This window comes from Geotrypetes seraphini, chromosome 9, assembly GCF_902459505.1.
Source record: "Geotrypetes seraphini chromosome 9, aGeoSer1.1, whole genome shotgun sequence".
NCBI lineage: Eukaryota > Metazoa > Chordata > Amphibia > Gymnophiona > Dermophiidae > Geotrypetes > Geotrypetes seraphini.
Genome location: NC_047092.1, coordinates 113,760,551 through 113,776,174, shown reverse-complemented (window position 1 = coordinate 113,776,174; position 15,624 = coordinate 113,760,551). Strand labels below are relative to the sequence as shown.

Here is a 15,624-nt window from a genome sequence, read left to right as displayed (position 1 = left end):
AAAGGAATAAACTCATGATAACAAGCCAACATGGCTTCTACAGGGGAAGATCGTGCCTGACGAACTTATTGCACTTCTTCGAAGGAATTAACAAACGGATGGACAAAGGGGATCCCATAGACATCGTATACTTAGACTTCCAAAAAGCCTTTGATAAGGTACCCCATGAATGCCTATTTCGGAAACTGAAGAACCATGGGGTGGAAGGAGATGTACACAGATGGATCAGGAATTGGTTGGTGGGTAGGAAGCAGAGGGTAGGAGTGAAGGGCCACTACTCAGACTGGAGGAGGGTCACGAGTGGTGTTCCACAGGGGTCAGTGCTTGGACCGCTGCTATTCAATGTATTCATAAATGATCTAGAAACAGGGACGAAGTGGAAAATAATAAAATTCGAAGACGACACCAAACTATTTAATGGGGCTAGGACTAAAGAGGAATGCGAAGATTTACAAAGGGACCTGAACAAACTAGGGGAGTGGGTGATGAGATGGCAGATGAAGTTCAATGTAGAGAAATGTAAGGTCTTGCACATGGGAAACAGAAATCCGAGGTACAGCTACATGATGGGAGGGCTGTTATTGAGTGAGAGCACCCAAGAAAGGGGCTTGGGGGTATTAGTGGACAAGACAATGAAGCCGTCGGCACAGTGCGCAGCGGCCGTTAAGAAATCGAATAGAATGCTAGGTATAATCAAGAAGGGTATTACAACCAGAACAAAAGAAGTCATCCTGCCGTTGTATTGGGCGATGGTGCGCCTGCATCTGGAGTACTGCGTCCAATATTGGTCGCCGTACCTAAAGAAGGATATGGCGATACTCGAGAGGGTTCAGAAGAGAGCGACATATGATAAAAGGTATGGAAAGCCTTTCATACGCTGAAAGACTGGAGAAACTGGGGCTCTTTTCCCTGGAGAAGCGGAGACTTAGAGGGGATATGATTGAGACTTATAAGATCATGAAGGGCATAGAGAAAGTGGAACAGGCTTCTTAGCCTGCTTACGGAACTGAGGAGCTGCGTGCCTACATCGGGCAGGAAGGCACTTGCGTATGCGTGGTGCGGGCAGTCGCAAGGTTTCTTAAAACTTAGTAACAGTACACTTTTAATACTGTCCGTACCGGGACTTAGTGGATGACGTCACCCATGTGAGAATATCTGCCTGCTCTCCCTAGATAACACCTGTTATGATAAGTAACTGTGCTTTATTAAGGGACAGCAGGGAGATATTCTTACATCCCTCCCACACCTCCCCTGGTTGGCTTCTTGTTTATGAAACTGAGGAACAACGAGCCAACATTTGGTAGAAAGGCAGTTGTACGTGCGCAGTGTGGGCAGTCTAGAAGCTTCAAAAACTTAAAGTGATAGTGCACTTTGGTACTGTCCATACCGAGCCTTGTGGATGATGTCACCCACATGTGAGAATATCTGCCTGCTGTCCCCGGATAACACCTATTAGAGTAAGTAACTGTGATTTCTGGTTTCATGGGTGAATTACTATTACAGATCATGTCATATCTTTTCCCTGTAGTAAAGAGAAGTGCGGCAAATTATTTTCTAGCTTTGCTGAATATTGGTGCACTTTTGCTTTGATCTTGAATCCCTTCTTGTGCATTCTAAATCAGATGTTGTGTACTAATTAAATTACCCTGGTTTTCAATTTTTCTTTAGGTGAATCTGGACTGGGTAAGTCCACCCTTATAAATAGCCTATTCTTGACTGATCTCTACCCTGAGAGAATAATCCCTGGAGCAGCAGGTAAGACCAGTATTTTCATGGTTCTTTTTAAAACATGTGTGATAGAAAGACCTTTCTGGGTTCCTTCTCTGTGCCAGAATATCAGCTCCAATTCCCTTTTTGATTAGCGAGTTGGACATTTGTATACTATTTCAGGGTTTTATGTACAGCTTTTTATCAAATAGCTTCATCATGGGCCTTGAAGTAACAGTACTCATACTACTACTTCTATTAACTATTTCTAGGGCACTTCCAAATATATGCATAAGAACATAAGAATAGCCTTACTGGGTCAGACCAATGGTCCATCAAGCCCAGTAGCCCGTTCTCACGGTAGCCAATCCAGGTTACTAGTTCCTGGCCAAAACCCAAGAGGTAGCAATTTTCCATGCTACCGATACAGGGTAAGCAGTGGCAGCGCTCTACGTTGTCTTGAAGAATATAGTCTCTGCTCAAATGAGCTCACAATCCAAATAAGACAGATGGCCAGGATGCTAGGGTAGGAGTTTGTTAGCAGGGGATGGTTAAACTGTTGGCCAGGGTGGGGAACAGTGGGCAGTAGGGTTACGAGTTGAAGGTATACAGCCCTCTTGCACAATTTAATACAGAAAATACTTTCTTAAATGGTAGTAAAGTTACCCTGTTGTCAATTTGTCACACTTTAAAGTCCAAGACTTTAATCTATACAAACAGCATAATTTAGTTAAAACCTACTGCTGCTTGTACATCTTCATTCAAAGTGAATTTGCAAATCACCTATTGATTTCTGTTAATAACTACATGGACAGATTTCCTACCCCTTTCTTCCATCTCTGAGGGAGGCCAAGGAATAACAACCAGGCACACACATTCATATTAAAGCAATAAGGCCTTATGAAGCTCTTAGTGATCTGCTAACTGGCAGAATCCAAACCAAGATTCTCCCTGAGCCTTGGATTGCAGGCCATTTTATTATCTTCATGACATCATTTCATTCATTATTCACACGTAAGTTAGTATATCTTCCAGTTACAATTACTTCATTAAGATCCAATCACAAATTGCATGACTGCATTTTGCCACTAGGTCCATATTTGGTTCTTCCAATGCAATATGGATGGTATGCTGAGCCAAGGGTCTTGCATCTGTATCCGTGAATCCGTTGCAGGAGATACTGAATACTATTTTCAGCACCTCCTCCTTCTCCCTTGCTCTCTGCTGTCCCCAGTTATTTCTTCTGCAAGCAAGTCTGCAGGAGCAAGTTTGATCTGCTTGGTCATCAGTTTTTTGGTTTTCAAGTAATTTTTGCAGTTTATGCATGGGTTTTGTGCTTCTCTTCAGCTCCAGTGGTCGCCTAGCCTGCATGAGAGAAGCACACTTTTGTCTGCAGCTGACAGGTGCATCCTGTGGGGACCTGCTCAGCCAGCCTGCTGGAATTGTGAAGTTTCCCCTGCTATTTGCTCACTCCTTGACTTGATCAGGAATGCAGCACAGGCTGTACAGGCACCAATTTGTGTTTCTTTGGAGTGCACATGCTGTCGGCTGCACTTTCCTCCCCTCTTCTCGCGGCATTTAGACCTGGTCTTGGAGGTTTAGGCTCAGTTTAGCTGTGGCCCGACTGGCAGCTGAAGAGTCAGAAGAGGTAACTTTCCCGGTCACAGTGGTCCTCTCCTAATTCCAGATACCATGAGAGGAGCTGTGGCAAGCTACAGCACATCTTTCCAGCATCTGGTTGTCACAGCCCACAGAGCAGTTGGGGGGGGGGTTGTAAAATTGTGGTTTTTGAGGTTATATCTTGTTGTAACCTTGTTTCCCCCACCCCAGAAATCCTAAACTCACTTGTTTAGGAGGTCGTTCTGTGAAGTTACAGCTGTTTTTTCAGTGGGAAATCATGGTGGCCATCTTGGATTTTTTTCTGATTTAAATTCTAAGTTTTCAAACTTCTTCAAAAAGCCACATAAAAAGTCATGCTGAGCAGGCTTCCTTTCAGGGGCAACATTCTGTTTGGCCAGGGGGTTGGATGACCTCATAACTAGTGTCCAGGACCGCCATCCGAGGCACTACAGGACTGCAAGCCCGTGGGTCCTTTTGAGGCTCATGCTGTTCACGCCTTTTCTCCTCTGGGTCCTTAATCAAATCTTTAAAGTACAGTCCGACGGCCGCTCATCCATTTCACAATAACTGCTTCATCAGGGACATGTTATAAAAATCATGATATATGTAGAAATATCATTTATTCCTTGGAAAACATGGCATTACCATGTAGGTCAAGCTTCTACATGCTAGATTGTTTCCAAAAGGCTTTTGATTATATTTCTACATATATTATGATTTTTTATAACATGTCCCTGATGAAGCAGTTATTGTGAAATGGATGAGCCGCCGTCGGACTGTACTTTAAAGATTTGATTTAGGACTTGACTTTAAAGATTGGACCAGAAAGACACTTCAGAAGATTAAACTAAGGATTAGACTTTAAAGATTGCATTAAAAGAGATTGGACCAATCAATCAAAGTACTGAATTGGCCCATAAGGATTGGATCTACAGACTGATTTGAAGGACTACACAGCTGATCCTTACAAGGACTTCTTTAGGATTTTTTTGCCCTATTCCAACATAAAGTTAAGTGCTTTTTGGAACACTATGAATATGTGGATGTATGTTTTAAAAGTTTAGTGATGTTTTTACTTGATATTTTTGCACATAATGAATTAAATTGTTAACTTATTAAAAAAGATTTAAATAATGTAAAAAATAAATAATGAATTAGGTTCTCAAGACTAAGAATCTTTTATTCCTTGTGATTACACTGTTGACACATTGACTTTCTCTCTTTGTTTGGGAGAGATTCTCTGAGAACAGAAAATCCCAAGGCTCTGCCTCCTGCTGGGGGGTGGGGGTGGGGCACAGCCCAAAATGTTGCAAGGATGCCAGGCATCTTGCCTCCCCATGCAAGATAGGAGGCAGATTGCAGGACTTCCTGGAAGCATGGGAGGCTATCATGACCAACCAGTGTATTCTGGAAATCATCAGGGACAGTTACAAGTTGGAGGTTGTCCAGCCCCCTCTGCCTAGCTCATGGACTTGCCAGTGGGCAGACTAGAAAAAGCAGCCTAGGTCCAGGCAACCCTCTGTAGGTTGCTAGACATTCAAGCCATCGAGCAAGTTCCAGAAGCAGATTTGGGCTCCAGTAGATACTTAGTTGAGCCTAAGACAGGCTCAGAGGATTGGAAGCCCATACTGGACCTCAAGTGTGTCAGTGTGGCTCTGAGTGCTTCATTTTTGTATGGAGACTCTCCAGTCAATCATGGCGTCAGTGGAGTTGACAGAGGCATATTGTTTCATGCCCTGGAACAGCATTTTCAATTCAAGGCTCTTCCTTTCGGCCTGGCTACAGCCTCCCAAACCTTCGCCAAGGTGATGATTGTAGTAGCTGCTTACCTCTGCAAACTGGGTTGGCTGATCCACCATTACCTGGTATGACAAACCCAGCACCCGCGCAGGTTTTGCCCTAGAGCTGACAGTAAGATCCTGTGAAGAAGAGCTGACCAGGTTAGCTTTATTGAGCAGCTTGAGACTGACCTCCCTTGTCCATGCTGTAAAAGCAGGGGTAAGGATAGTCAGATTGACTATGAGCAGACAGACAGGCAGTATTCCAATCCTGCCAATAAACTAGCTAATTCAGTGAAAGCTAAGGTACCTGTGCCTTTAAGAATAAGGCAGAACAAACAGGGAAATCTGGAGCTTATACAGCCTGCTGTTGAGCCAAAACCCATCCCCCCTCTACAGGCTGAAGGGGAGTGGCTTTGCTCTGATTAAAGACAGGCTGAAGGAAGCAGTATGGGGAGTGGAGAGTGACGTGGCAGATGTCCTCAAGCAGGCTGAGGAAAAGCAGGAGCCTTGGCCAGACCAGGCAGATTCTGGAGTCTGACTGGTCCATGGAAGAGTTGGAAGGATGGTTTCCCACCTCTAACCTTTATACTCCAGAGGATTGTGAGAGCATGGACTTCTAGAGAATTGACCCAGCACAGAAACCATGCCAAAGTAAATGGAGACCAACTAATGAGTGAGTGTTTGTAGAGCAGCTGGTTGTTTCTCCTAGGGCACATGTGTCAAGCACAAGGCCCATGGGCTGAATCCGGCCAGCCTGGCCTTTTTATGTGGCCTATGGCAATGCTCCCGAACTTCCCCTTCTCACAGCCCAGCGTGTCTTCCCTCCCGCTCCGGTCTGATGTCACCATCATGCTGGAAAGTCTGCCGGCCTCGGCAGTGATTCGGTGGTATTGTCCGTGGCTCCCCTTCCTGCTTTCTGTCTGCTGTGGTCCACCCGGGCAGAAACAGGAAGTTGCATGTCATTGGAGGCAGACTGCGGTAAGCGAAAAGCAGGAGGGGGAGCCACATACAACATTGCTGAATTACCGAGGCTGGCAGATTTTTTGGCTTGGCGACATCAGACCGGCGGCGCTGGAGGGAAAGACATACTGGGCTGTGAGGAGGGACCGACATTGGAGGGAAAGACATGCTGGGCTTTGAGGAGAGAGGGACCGGCTCTGGAAGGAAAGACATGCTGGGCTGTGAAGAGAGATAGATGAAGGGAGGTTGGACGTGGTGTGGTGTGGAGGAAGAGGGAAAAAATATATGAAGGGGGAACCGTTGGGAAGAGAAAGGGAGAAATGGTGGACCTGGAGGGAGGGAGGGAGACAGGCAGACAAGGGGGAGAGATGGGATGGGGCAGTTAGGAAGAGAAAGGGAGAGAAGTTGGATCTGGAGATAGAAAGGAGGGAGAAATGTTAGGCCAGGGGGTGGAAGGGAGAGAGATGCAGCTTATTTTTTTTTTTCCTTCCATCTCATTGTTCAGCATCAAGGGGGGAGGGAAGAAGAACAACAACAGAAAAGTGTTGCTGAAAGAAAGGATAGTGAATTTCCTAGAATCTAATGGGTTACAGGATCTGAGGCAACATGGCTTTACAAAAGGTAAATTGTGCCAAACAAACCTGATTGAATGCTTTGATTGGGTGACCAGAGAACTGGATCGAGGACATATGCTAGATGTAATTTACTTAGATTTCAGAAAAGCCTTTGACACGGTTCCTCATAGGAGGCTCTTGAACAAACTTGAAGGGCTGAAGTTAGGACCCCAAAGTGGAGAACTGAATTAGAAACTGGTTGATGGACAGATGCCAGAGGGTGGTGGTTAATGGAAGTTAAAGGTGAGTAGTGGAGTCCCTCAGGGTTCGGTGCTGGGGCCGATCCTGTTCAAAATGTTTGTGACTGACATTGCTGAAGGGTTAGAAGGAAAAGTTTGCCTTTCTGTGGATGATACCAAGATTTGTAACAGAGTAGACACCGAGGAGGGAGTGGAAAACATGAAAAAGGATCTACAAAAGTTAGAGGAATGGTCTGATATCTGGCAACTAAAATTCAATGCAAAGAAATGCAGAGTAATGCATTTGGGGATTAATAATCGGAAGGAGCCGTATATGCTGGGAGGGGAGTGGCTGATATGCACGGATGGGGAAAGGGACCTTGGGGTGATAGTGTCGAAGATCTAAAGGTGAAAAAACAGTGCGACAAGGCGGTGGCTGCTGCCAGTTGCATAAAGAAGAGTAACCTGTAGAAGAAAAAAGGTGTTGAATGCCCTGTACAGGTTGATGGTGAGGTACCATTTGGAGTATTGTGTTCGGTTTTGGCGAAGGACATAAGAAGACTTGAAGCAGTCCAGAGGAGGGCGACGAAAATGATAGAAGGTTTATGCCAAAAGACTTATGAGGAGAGACTGGAAGCCTTGAATATGTAGAGCAGAGGTGCCCAATAGGTCGATCGACAGGTAGATCGCCAAGGCAAAGTGAGTCGATCGCGGAGCCCATCCCGGGCTCCGTGATAGACTCACTTTGCCTTGGTGATCTACTGAGTCGATCAGCCTTCCTCTCCCCGACGTCAATTCTGCCGTCAGAGAGGAAGTTCTGGCCAGCCAATCGCTGCCTGGCTGGGCCGGAACTTCCTGTCCGACGGCAGAATTGATGTCGGGGAGAGGAATGCTGGTCGGCCCGACGCAGGGAAGCAGGGAGAGCTTGGGGCGGCGGCGGCTTTGGGGCCTGTTATCTGATGGTGGCGCCAGTGGCTTGGGGGGAGGGCAGGGAGAAAGAAAGAAAGGGGGCAGGCAGGAAGACAAAAGGAAAGAAGGGAAACAGAAAAAAAGAAAGGGGGCATGAGAGAAAAAAAAGAAAGTAAGGCAGGGAGAAAGAAAGGGCAGGGAGAGAGGAAGAAAAAGTTGGGGGAGGGAATGAGGTTTGGAGGAGAGGCTGAAAGAAGGGAAGAAAGATTGGATGCACAGTCAGAAGAAGAAACTGCAACCAGAGACTCTGAAATCACCAGACAATAAAGGTAGGAAAAATGATTTTATTTTCAATTTAGTGATCAAAATGTGTCTGAATTTATATCTGTTGTCTATATTTTACACTATGGTCCCCTTTTCCTAAACCACAATAGCGTTTTTTAGCGCAGGGAGCCTATGAGCGTCGAGAGCAGTGCTGGGCATTCAGCGCAGCTCCCTGCACTAAAAACTGCTATCGTGGTTTAGTAAAAAGGGAGGGGGTATTTGTCTATTTTTGTATGGTTGTTACTGAGGTGACAGTTCATAGAGTCATCTGTCTTGACCTCTTTGATAAAATCCCGGAATAGGAATGATAATTTACATTTTCTATGCGTACTGTGTGCTTTGTGGGGTTTTTTTTTTAATTTTTTTGTTGGTAGATCATTTTGACTTGGTCATTTTAAATTAGCTCGCAAGCCCAAAAAGTGTGGGCATCCCTGCCCTAGAGGAAAGGAGGGGCAGGGGAGATATGATTCAGACATTCAAGAACTAGAAAGGTATTAACATAGAACAAAATCTTTTCCAGAGAAAGGAAAATAGTAACATAACATAACTTTATTTTTCTATACGGCCTTAATCAAAAGAATTCTAGGCGGTTACCAAAAAAGAAAAACTGGACAATCAGTGAAATACAAAATAATAAGAAAAGGAATACAGCCTGTTATATTAAAAAGACATAAAAATTTTAAATTAATGGAGTAAAATTAATTATATTAAAGATTAAAGCACAGATTAAGAGATAAATTTGTCAAATAATACTGTCTTAATTTTTTTTCTAAAAGCGCCATAGGACAGCATGGCTCCGCTGATATAATTATCCAACCAGGACATAATTTGAGATTGAGGGCTGGTTGATTCTCGAGCAATGTTAGGAAATTCTACTTTACGGAGAGGGTGGTGGACTCTGGAATGCGCTCCCAAGAGAGGTGGTGGAGAGGAAAACGGTGACGGAGTTCAAAGAAGCGTGGGATGAATACAGAGGATCTAGAATAAGAACATAACATAAAAACATAAGAATTGCCACTGCTGGGTCATACAAGTGGTCTGCTTACACGGCGGCCCTATGGTCAAACACCAGTGCCCTAGCTGAGACTAGCCCTACCTGCGTACATTCTGGTTCAGCAGGAACTTGTCTAATTTTGTCTTGAATCCCTGGAGGGTTTTTTCCCCTATGACAGACTCCGGAAGAATGTTCCAGTTTTCTACCACACTCTGGGTGAAGAAGAACTTACGTTCGTACGGAATCTATCCCCTTTCAACTTTAGAGAGTGCGTTCTCATTCTCTCTACCTTAGAGAGGGTGAACAACCTGCCCTTATGTACTAAGTCTATTCCCTTCAGTACCTTGAATGTTTCGATCATGTACCTCTGTTCGAGGGAGAAGAGGCCCAGTTTCTCTAATCTTTCGCTGTACGGCAGCTCCTCCAACCCCTTAACCATCTTAGTCGCTCTTCTCTGGACCCTTTCGAGTAGTACCATGTCCTTCTTCATGTACGGCGACCAGTGCTGGATGCAGTACTCCAGGTGAAGGCGCACCATGGCCCGGTACAGCAGCATGATAACCTTCTCCGATCTGTTCGTGATCCCCTTCTTTATCATTCCTAGCATTCTGTTCGTCTTTTTCGCCGCTGCCGCACATTGCGTGGACGGCTTCATCGACTTGTCGATCAGAACTCCCCAAGTTCCTTTCCTGGGAGGTCTCTCTAAGTACCACACCGGACATCCTGTATTCCTGCATGAGATTTTTGTTACCAACATGAATCACTTCACACTTATCCACATTGAACCTCATCTGCCATGTCGATGCCCATTCCTCGAGCCTGATTATGTCACATTGCAGATCTTTGCAATCCCCCTGCGTCTTCACTACTGTGAATAACTATTCTGAATAACTTTGTATCGTCCACAAATCACCTCGCTCATCGTACCTATGTGCAGATCATTTATAAAGATGTTGAAGAGCATGGGTCCAAGCACTGAGCCCTGCGGCACCCCATTGGTGATGCTCTTCCAGTCTGAGTATTGTCCATTTACCCCACTCTCTGTTTCCTATTCTCCAGCCAGTTTTTAATCCACATGAGTATTTCACCCTTGATTCCATGGCTTGCAATTTTCCGAAGTAGTCGTTCATGCGGAACCTTGTCAAACATCTTCTAAAAGTCCAGATATACAATGTCAACCGGGTCGCCCTTGTCTATCTGCCTGTTTACTCCCTTGAAGAAGTGCAGCAAGTTTGTCAAACAAGATCTGCCCTTGCTGAAACCGTGCTGGCTGGTCCTCATCAGACCATGTCCGTCAAGGTGATCAATGATGCAGTCCTTTATCTGCACCTATACCATCTTTCCCGGTACCGAGATCAGACTCTGTAGTCTGTAGTTTCCTGGGTCTCCCCCTTGAACCTTTTTTGAAGATCGGCGTAACCTTCCAGTCCTCCGGAATCTTTCCCGATTTGATCGACAGATTTGCTATTAGTTAAAGCAGTTCAGCTACGGTCCCTTTCAGTCTCTTTCAGTTCCTCGGATGAATGCCATCAGGTCCCGGAGATTTATCGCTCTTAAGCCTATCAATCTGCCTGCATACCTCTAGACTGTCTGTTTCCTGTTTTCATTTCCAGCATATAGCCTGATGGGTTCTGGTATACTGTGTATATCCTCTTTGGTAAATACAGATACAAAAAACGTGTTCAGTCTGTTGGCGATTGCTTTGTCCTCCTTTAGCGCTCCCTTTATTCCTTGGTCATCCAACGGTCCCACCGCTTCCTTCACGGGTTGTTTCCCTTTAATATATCGAAAGATTGGTTTGAAGTTTTTCGCCTCCTTGACTATTTTTTCCTCGTATGGTCTTTTGGCTCCTTTTACCGCCTGTGTTGATGTTTTTTGTGGTTATTCCAGTTTTCGTCCGTTTTTGATCTTTTCCATTGCTTAAATGAGGGCTTTTTTTTGTCTCTGATCACTTCCTTTACTTCTACAGTGAGCCACGCCGGTTCCTTATTCTTTTTCCTCTTTGATCCCTTGTTGATACACAGTATATATAGATTTTGCACCTCGGTGACTGTATCCTTAAAAAGAGACAAAGCTTGCTCTAGCGTCTGTACAGTGTTCATCGTCTTAATCTTCTGCCCCCACCATGTGTTTCATTCCTTCGTAATTCCCTTTTTGGAAGTTTAGCGCCGTGGCCATCGTTCTGGACTGATGTTTAGCCCCTATTTCCAGGTTGAAGCAGATCATATTCTGATCGCTGTTTCCCAACGTCCCTTCTACTTCTACATCTTGTGCCGGTCCTCGCAGTCCATTTAGAATTAAGTCCAGAATTGCATTTCCTCTTGTATTTTCCTTGACAAGTTGTTCCAGGAAGCATTCGCCTACAGTTTCCAGGAACTTGGTCTCTCTAGCACAGCTGGAGGTGTCTAGGTTCCATTCTATCCAGGGATAGTTGAAGTTGCCCATGATAACTGCATTGCTTCCCTTGCAGTTGCGTTTAATCTCATCCGACATTTCTCTATCAATTTCTTCGGACTGCCCTGGTGGTCAGTAGTAGATGCCTATCCTCATTTCAAGTCCATTTGTTTCTGGAATTTTGACCCATAGAGACTCTAACTTATCCGTCTGTTGTGGCATGTTCTCTCCAGTAGATTCAATTCCCTCTTTGACGTATATGGCAATGCCTCCTCCTTTTTGAGTCACTCTGTCTCTGTGGTATAGTTATAGTTTGTATCTCAGTAGCACCGTGTTCCAGACATTTTCATCAGTCCACCATGTTTCTGTGATGCCGATGATGTCAATGTTATCCTTTTGTGCCACAGCTTCTAATTCACCCATTTTATTTCTAAAGCTCCTTGCATTCGTGTACATATACTTGAGTTTATAGCCTGTTCCCTTCTTGCGTGTCCTTCGCTCTTGTGTCCCTTTCAGTCTGTCATGCTTGCGATCTGGTGAGTATTCCCTTCTATCTTCCTGCATGGTATCCTCCAGGTATACCGATTCCAGAACCATTGACTATCTCGGTCGACTGTCGTCCGAAAATAATAGTAAATATTGAAGAACTATGTCCAGTACTGGGCATACTTGCACAGTATGTGTCTGTATATGGCCTTTTGGTTGAGGATGGGCTGGGGAGGGCTTCAATGGCTAGGAGGGTGTAGATGGGCTGGAGTGAGCTTTGACGGAGACTTCAGCAGTTGGAACCCAAGCACAGTACCTGGTAGAGCTTTGGATTCTTACCCAGATATAGCTAAGAAGAAAAAATTTAAATTGAATCAGGTTGGGCAGACTGGATGGACCATTCGGGTTTTTATCTTCCGTCATCTACTATGTTACTATGAAAAGAGAGAGAGCAAAATGTTGGACCAGGAGGAGAGATAGAAGGAAATAGGAAGCTGGGAAAGGAGTGAGATGGAAAATGGGAGAGCTACAGATATAGGTAGCTGAAAATTTAAAAAAAAAAAAGATGAGAAAGAGGGCAAGGTTTGAGTGGACAGAGGCAAAAAAGAAAAAAAGAGAAAATTTGAAAGGAAAAAATCAATATGTTGGAGACAGGGACTGTAGCAAGAGAGAAGAGGAGAAAAAAATGGACAGCAGACACTGGAAAGAGAATTAGAAGATAGACAAAATCAAGAAAGAGAAACTGAGACCAAAAGCAAAATGACCAGACAACAAAAAGTAGAAAAAATAATTTTATTTTCTATTTCGTGATTACAATATGTCAGATTTGAAATTTGTATCCTGTCAGAGCTGGTGTTAGACAGCAAGCGTGAACTAGGACCCAAAAGAGAGAGGAAAATCTTTTTTTATTTATTTTGTATGTAACACATAGCCGGCGTAAGGTTGGAGAGATTGTATCTTTAAACTTCTACTAAGACTAACCCCCTCCTTTGCTGACACTTAGCGTGAGTTTTGGCGCTGCCAGTGGCGGTGATTGATTCGACGCACATAGAAGTCCTGTGAGCGTTGGAGCAGTTGTTGCCGGTGTTAGGGCACACGCTGTGCGTTAGTAAAGGAGGGGTTAAGTATCTTAATAAAAAATTCAGCCTGCAACTTAGCCTTTGTTTTAGATTTCAGCCCCTTATGTGATTTGAGTTTTACACCCCTATCCTAGGGCATAGTGTGCTGTATGTTTTGCATTAGTTTTGAATTTGTGCATTTTTTTGCCAGAGAGTTTGCCTTACCTGGAGTTATAAAGTTTGCCATTTTTCATGCACTGCTTAGGCAGAAGAAAACTGTTTAAAAACAGTGTTTTGAATGCCTGCCAGTTTACACTGTGTTTGCCGTTGCTGCTAGTAATTACAGAGCTCCGTTCAGCTAATCTCCCTGCTGATAGTTGCTACAGCAACCTGAGAGCATTGAATGCAACCTGGCTGCTTCAGAATACCTCTGAAGTCTCAGAGTATTACAGAAACTGTCTACTCCTAAAAGATACATTTCTTGTATGCGTTGTATTTTGCTGATTTACTTTGAGAGGATAATTGACAAACAGAAGTTTTGGCTTCCTGGAAGCAACTTTAATTTGAGTGCTGGACAAGAGCTTTATTGGCCAGTGAATATAAGCAGTGGCGTACTTAGGATATGTGACACCTGGGGCCCATCATTTTTTGACACCCCCCACCCATCTGTATGAAAACATGATTTATAGTAACAATCCACACGTCACACATGAGTACCTAGGAAAAGGCAGCATCTTACATACTGCAATGAGCAGTACAACATCAATACACCCATTGTAAAACTAAACAAGCCAGACTAGTACAGATCAATCCTGCAGTCAGTCCTAACAAAAAACCATGTCTTTCGAACACACAAAACCCTTCGCCTAGTATGGAATATGTAATCACAAACTAACCCCTCCCTCTTTTACAAAACTGTAGTGTGGATTTTAACCACGGAGGTAACAGCTCTGACGCTCATAGAATTCTGAGCATCAGAGCTGCTACCACCACGGCTGGCACTAAAAAACGCTCCACAGTTTTGTAAAAGGGGGGATAAAATAGAAATACATAGACAAAGGTTAAACTGAACCAGCAAAAAGCTGGACTCTGCATACAATGCACCACAGAAACAGTGACACATGTCTCCTAAAGCAATAAATAAATAGAAATTTTTTTTCTACCTTTGTCTTCTGTGGTTTCTGCTTTCCTCATCTTCTTTAACTCTCTTCCTTCCACCCACTGTCTGCCGTCTCTCTTCCCCTATATGGCATCATCTCTCCTATGCCCCTTCCAGAAACTGTATGCCTACCCCTTCCATCTCTCCTTTCACCCCGCATTGGTCTGGCATCTCTCTCCTCTCCTTCCCTCTCCCACACCTCTCCTCTGCAATCCCTTTCCCTTTTCCCCCCTCATTTTCCTTTTCAATTTATTTTCTGCATCTGTCTAGATTAAGTTTTTACTACCCTCTCAATTTCCTTTTTTATTGTCTACCTAAAGCTTGCCACCTCTTTCCCTCACCTCTCCAGTGTTTCCCTAACTCAATCCTTTTCTCTCTATCATATGCCCTCCTTTTATTTATCCCCTCCTTCCATCATGTACCCTCATTCTCTAACCCTTCCATCTAGTACCTTCTCCTCTCTCTGTCCACTTCCATCCAGCGTCTGCTCCCCTCTTTCTCTCCTCCTATTTCTTTACTGAATTTGCTCCCTTATCTCTCCCATCTGCACTTCCATCCAGCATAGGTTCCCCACTACCATCCAATGTCTGCCCTTTCTCTCTCCATACACTCCTCTTCAATCAGCATCTGCCCCCTTTCTTTCCCTCCAATATCCTTCCCCCTTATGTCTCTCCACTTTCTCTGTACATCAATTCCATCAGCACCACCCTTCCCCCTTTCTTTCCCTCCACAACTTTTCCATTCCAGCAGTCCTGCTCCTTTCTCTCCCTTCGTGCAGCTAGGTCCCGCGATGACTGTAGCTGCCGGCTGCCAGTCCACCCCATTCCGACGTACTTGCTGTGGAGCGGACTCAGCAGCCGCATGCTGGATGGTCCCGCGATGACTCTTCTGTTGGCTCTGCTCCGAAAGAAGTAAGTTACGTTGGAGGTGTGGCCCTGGCAGATGCAGGGAGTTGCGGCAAAGTCCTGCAATGACTGCGTCTGCCAGGTCCACCCCCTCCGACGTAACTTACTTCTTCCAGAGCAGAGCTGGCAGACGAGTCATCGCGGGACCTTCCTGCACCTCAGTGCGGCTGCCGACTCTGCTGCAGAGAAAGTAAGTCAGAGGTAACGTGACCATTTATTTTTTTCATCAAAAGGGGACATCTATTAATTGACTGTGTATCCTTTCTCTCATATCTTTCTTTCTGCACTCAGGCCCAACAATTGTCCCTTTCTATTTCCTCCCTCCTTCCTTCCCATGTCCTTAGTGCCCCCAGTGCCTCCTTATCGTGTCCTTAGTGTCCCCAGTGCCTCCGTCCTGTGTCCTTAGTGCCCCCAGTGCCTCCGTCCTGTGTCCTTAGTGCCCCCAGTGCCTCCGTTCTGTGTCCTTAGTGCCCCTAGTGCCTCCATCCTATGTCCATAGTGCCCTCAGTGCCTCCGTCCTCTGTCCTTAGTGCC

At 44.9% G+C, this 15,624-nt stretch overlaps 1 protein-coding gene across 1 annotated transcript in view; it reads left to right on the top strand.

The window, feature by feature from the left end:
• The window catches only part of SEPTIN2 (septin 2), a 493,452-nt gene that overhangs the window by 173,126 nt on the left and 304,702 nt on the right, over positions 1 to 15,624 (top strand). Inside the window, exon 3 of the mRNA XM_033957764.1 lies at positions 1,669 to 1,755. Within this exon, the coding sequence (XP_033813655.1) occupies positions 1,669 to 1,755 (87 nt within the window). The remainder of the gene's footprint in view (positions 1 to 1,668; positions 1,756 to 15,624) is intronic.